General features: G+C 27.5%; 1 protein-coding gene across 1 annotated transcript; it reads right to left on the reverse strand.

Moving 5' to 3' along the window:
- Nucleotides 1-963: 963 nt before the first annotated feature.
- On the reverse strand, nt 964-3,257 carry LOC145841253 (chymotrypsinogen A-like). The gene is made up of 5 exons (XM_082948619.1): nt 3,218-3,257; nt 2,581-2,754; nt 2,094-2,248; nt 1,472-1,696; nt 964-1,122 (listed from the first exon to the last, which is right to left on the reverse strand). The coding sequence occupies exons 1-5, from the start codon at nt 3,255-3,257 to the stop codon at nt 964-966; spliced, it is 753 nt and encodes a 250-aa protein (XP_082804745.1).
- Nucleotides 3,258-5,568: the final 2,311 nt, after the last annotated feature.

Consider the following 5,568-nt stretch of genomic DNA (forward strand, 5'->3'; position numbering starts at 1 on the left):
GTTTTATCTTGAAATAAAGTTGTGAGAAACAAACAAAATAAAGCTTTTAAATTTTGCCCTTAAATATATTTCCAGTACACAGTAGTTTTTTTTAATGTTTTAAATTTTATAAAGATATTTTTCAAAATTACTTAGCATGCGAGAATTTATTTTAAAAATTCTTGCAAAAAAATGTTTCTTATAATTTTGGCTCGCCGACTATAAAAGTTGTCTATTCCTACATTAATAGAAAAACAACTAAATAATTTTTCGAGTTTTACAAAAAAATTCAGAGTAATTTTAAACAATCTAATTAGTTTTTTTTTAATTTAATAGCTGTTATTTAGTTTTGTTTTTAACAGACATATTTTGGTTTTAGAAAGTTAAACTTTTTTTTCAAAGTTTTGTTGTCAACCTATTTGTAGTTAGTTATAACCATTTAAGTATTTTTTTATTCAACATTAGCTTTTATTTGAATGAGAAAAACACTTTCAGATTAGTTTTAGTTTTTTACAACTTAAAAATAAGTAGCTCAACGTTTTGAATTTATATATGCTGGCATTTATTTCTAAGCCCTTTTTTTAAACAACTTTCTATTACTTGCTTGTTTAAGTAAGAAGCTTAAAGAAAAACTTTCAATGTTTTTTTTTGTAGTGTAATGATAAGAATAAACATAACAGGTTTCATTATTTAATTACAGTCAGTGAAAATTTTACACTTACCTAGACTACAAGAGCTGACTTTCAATAAAATATTCCTGCACTTTGCAAACACATAACTAAAATTTATCTAATGATTGGATAGTTAATGTAAAAGTTTACAAACTGTTGTTTTTCTCATAGTTTTAGTTTTTTTTTTTTTGTAATAAAATTTACTAACTTGTTTAGTTTTTTGCTAGATTAAGCAAAATACACCAAAACAAAACTTTTAAAAAACACGCCACATATTTTTTTTATTCGTTTATTGACACGACAAAATTACAGTTTAGTTTGAGATGACTCCTTGGATCCAGTCGTAGACGACAACGTTCTTGGACCAGATGGATGCCATGGAAACCTTGCAGGTGCTTGAACCCCATGAAGTGTTTCCGACCAGGTACCAGGTTCTTCCTTCTTGCACGGCGAGTGGACCGCCTGAATCACCCTGTGTTACGTCATAATAAGTTTTTGTGACGTCATAACGTTAATCGAGTTTACTCGTTAATACAAAGGGTATGCAAAAAATTAGTTATAAATTTATTCATATAAGTAAAAAAATTGACAAGCATAAAAAGGAACTAGGGATAGTTTAAATGTTTAAAATATATGAAAATACAAATTTTATTCAGATAAATAAAAGCTTCCGACTTTATCTTAACTACAGCATAACATCGTTTTACTTTTTTTTAAGCAAGCTAAGATTAAAATCAATACAAACAAAAGCTACAAATTTAAATGAAAAAAAAAAAAAATTAAGATAAAGTCATATAAAAACACAAATAAATACAACAAACCATGCATCCGCTGTTGACGCCCTGTCCTCCGGCGCACTGCATGCGGTCGCTCAAGTTTCTCGATCCCCAAGTTCTGGCGCAATCTTCCATGGAGACGAGGACGGTGGTGGCCCCTTGAAGTTGGGTTGGCACGGCGTTGTTGGCGGCGTTGGTCAGTCCCCATCCGGTTATTTGGGCGGAAGTTCCGGCGGCGTATTCCTTGTTGGCGACGGCAATGTATCCGATCTGTTTTAGCGTGAATTAAAGTTAATTGAAAACTTAAAAAAAAACTATTTTTTAAGCTTTGTTTTAAAGCTTTTATTTTTTATTATACAGTTAATTTTATTTTTATTTAGTTTAAAAAAGCTTTATAAACATTTTTTGTTGTAAACTTGTGTTAAAGTTAATTAAACGCTTTTGGATTTAACAAGATAACTAAATATTCAAAATGTTCAAGTTTTGCTCTGAAAGCTATATTGTTGTATAACACAGTTTTGTTTGGTTTAAAATTTATAAATCGACTATGCTTCATAAAAGTTTTGTATTTTAAAGTTTTTATCTAACTGTGATACAATTGTGTATAATTTCAAACATTAAGTTATTTTAGAAACTTATTTCTAATAATTAACAATCTAACATCAGCATCTTCGTTGATTGGTTCGCTGAGGGTGAGGATGGCGTAATCGTAATCATTGTTTCTGGTGTTGTAAGAAGGATGGCATTGGAATGATCCTCTCACTGATACTTTTGGGTAGCGGTAGTCAGTTGTTCCGGCAACTACGGTGGTTCCACTGGTAGAAATTGTATATAATTTAATATAAGTTAGTTTTCTTTATAAACTTTTTAAACTTCCACTGGTGAAAATAAGTAGTTTTGTGAACTTTCATAAGTTAAAATTAATTCCACCTAAAATAAAATACTAAAAACTTTTTAAAGTTTAAAAAAATGGTTGTTTCAAAAGAACTTTATGGCCGTACTAATGTAAAAACTTTATATATGTTTACTTTAACTTATATTCAAGTATTTCAAACACTTATATTTTTCTACTTGCAAGTATTTGTTGGATAAAAGTTGAATATATAACATTTTATCAAACAAAAATATTAAACTAAATAACAAATAAACGAACAGGTTGTTGCAGTGGCAAGCGGACATGACGTAGTTGGAGTTGAGGAGGGATCCTCCGCAAAAGTGGGATCCGTATTTTTGGAGGGAAACTTGCCACGGGGCGACGGAAGTGGAAGTGACATCTTGACCGTTGACAATTCGAGATGAAAAGTCGCTGGTAGCGAATGGATGCAGTGCTGTGATTGTTGAAATAATTTTTAATGTTTTTTTTTAAGTATTTTATAGTAGTTTTATTCAAATATTAAGTTAAAGTTATATTTTGCATTTCTTGTAATGATAGAACTTAAGAAAATTTAAAGTAAAACATGTTTTTAATACTTGATAAACTTGTAAAATAAATGAAATTAAAAGAATAAACTTAAAATAATTTTGCAAATTTTATAACTTGTTTAGTTGAATAGTCTCAAAATTAGTATTGTATTTTGTTTTATATATGATGTAGTTTTTTTAATCTTTTTTTTGTACTTCAATAGTTAAATAAGCTTTAGGTTTTATCAATTTTTTAAACACTTGTTTCGTGTTTAAGTACAAAAGTTTTAGCATTTTAAAACTAGCTGGTGTTTGAAAGTGCATTTTGTAAAAAAAAGTTTCTGTTGGTTATATTTTTCTAAGATAAAATATTCATTATTTTTAACTCACCAGTAGCAACTGAGAAAAGACAAGCGAAAACGAACAACATTTTCTTTCTTCAAATTTTCAAATGAATATATTTTTGACGATTTCTTCGCTTTTAAGCAGAAAATTAACAACATATTCGAAAATTCTCATGCTCAAAATAAATTTTAATTAAATAACACGCGTCAGTTAAGTAATTTTCGTAATAAAATAAACAAAAACAAAACGAGGTTATGCAACTAAGTTCAAAGACAACTTCATATTTTGCAAAAATATGTTTATATCACATATTTATTGTATAACTAACTTAGTTAATAACTAAAATTTACCTACTTCTGTTGATAAAATATATGTTTCCTTTTACAACTTACTTTAGAAACCGTTTACTTTCAGTTTTCAGATAACTTTACATGTATATAACTTTAATTATAATGTTACTTTTAGTGTGTAATTTATACTCAGATAAAAAACCTAAAGCATTTTGTACAGTTTGTGTATTTTATATTTTTATGCAAGTATTTTATTTTAATATTAAATTGCTACTCAACAAAAATATTTTCATAAGTTAAGTTTTACTAAAATTTAATTTTAAAGCTTTTACATAAAAAAAATCATGGTAAGTTATTTTTGTTATATTGTAAAAACTTCAGCAAACAGCTTAACACTTACTTTTATTAAGCTAAATAACTTTGGTAAGTTGACCTATAGATATTTTATTGTAAGTTTAATAAATTTCTCTAATTAAAAGTAAAGGTAAAACATTATTATATTAAAAAAACTACCATAATGAAATTATAATAAAGTTTTGCAAAAATTATATTCACTCTTTTAAATTTTCAAAGTTAATAGCTGTATTAAATTAAATGGAAAAAAAGTTGCTCGAAATATTTCTCTCTACTACTAAAATAACTCTGTATTCTTAAATAAGTTGAAAAATATTTTAATGACTTCTTTAAAAATTAAGGCAAACGCTTCACTCGATAAAAATTTCACGCATACTACATTATTTTACATTTATTGTTGTTTTAGCCAAATTTTACTATTTTTTTCTTTTAAACCATTTTAAGTTTAAATTTGCTTAATTTTACATAAAAGTGTATAATATCTATAAAATTTGTTTTTTATAATTCACTAACTGTTTCTATATTTTAACTAGTTAATGCAAAATTTATAAGAACGTAGAAAAATTTAAATTTTATTATATGGCAAAGTACTGGGTTTGAAAAAAGTTAAAACTCTAACTAAAAAAACTGTTTTCAGCAGTTCTATTTACATCTTTTACATTCAAAAACTTATAAACAACACAATTTTTCACATATAACTTTGTCTAATACTGTTTGTTTTTGTAACTTGATTAGCTTTTGCTAAAGTTTTGAGCCCGATAGTTTTTGAAATTTGTAAAAAAAATTCAGAACATCTTTAAGTAACCAAAGTTTAAGTTTCCCTTAAAAAAGTTAAAAAAAATTGTCTAAACTAAACATAATTTTAAGTAAATAAAACTTTAATTTTTTTTAATCAAGTATAATATAAACTTCTACCAGTTTTTTAATTTTATACTAATAAAATCTAAAGTCATTTGAACACAAAAAACTAGAAACATTGTTTATCAACTGATATGCCATAAAACTTTTGATATTACCATCGTTTATGACAGGGTCGGCAAACTGCGACCTGCTAAACAAAAAATTCGGACCACTGCTAGGTACTTTTTAGCTAAAAACAGTAAAAAGAATGTTATGGTAAGATGCAACTAGGTTCTTGATTTACTAGTGCTTTACTAGTGCTTATTTTGTCACATTTTTATTTCAAAACATTGTTTTATGCTCATGAACGCATATTTAAAAATTAATTGCGGCCTGCGAAAAAATGTTTCTATATATTGCAGCCCGCGACGAAGCCCACCGACATTTGGGTATAAGCGTTTAGTTTCTGAATTCGTGCAGCTTTTTTAACCAATCAGAAGAGCTTAATTTTTTGTATGAAACATACAAAAAATCATACAAAAATTAATTTCTAAACTAATATTGTAACTAAGCATTTAAGCTATCTGGTAAGTTTTTTTATGACGTCGGTGCAAATTTTATGTCCAAAACAAATTTTGAAATGAAAAACACAAAAACAAAAAGTGTCTGGTATTTCCATACTTGCATTGCAATTTACTACTCATCGAAATGAATATGTCTACTAATCAAAAGTCTACGGATTTTCTGGACCAAATCATGAAACGAATGGACGAGACGATCGGCTGCATCGGCAAAAAAGCCCCTAAAGAGGAAGAAAGCCGCCAGAAGCTTGTGCTGAAGTTCTACCGAAAGAACTTTGAAGATCCGATCGATTTCGACTGCGGTGACGAAGAGAAACTATTGAAGGAGTAC

The sequence above is a fragment of the Thalia democratica genome, chromosome 7 (assembly GCF_965202585.1).
Source record: "Thalia democratica chromosome 7, ktThaDemo2.hap1.1, whole genome shotgun sequence".
NCBI lineage: Eukaryota > Metazoa > Chordata > Thaliacea > Salpida > Salpidae > Thalia > Thalia democratica.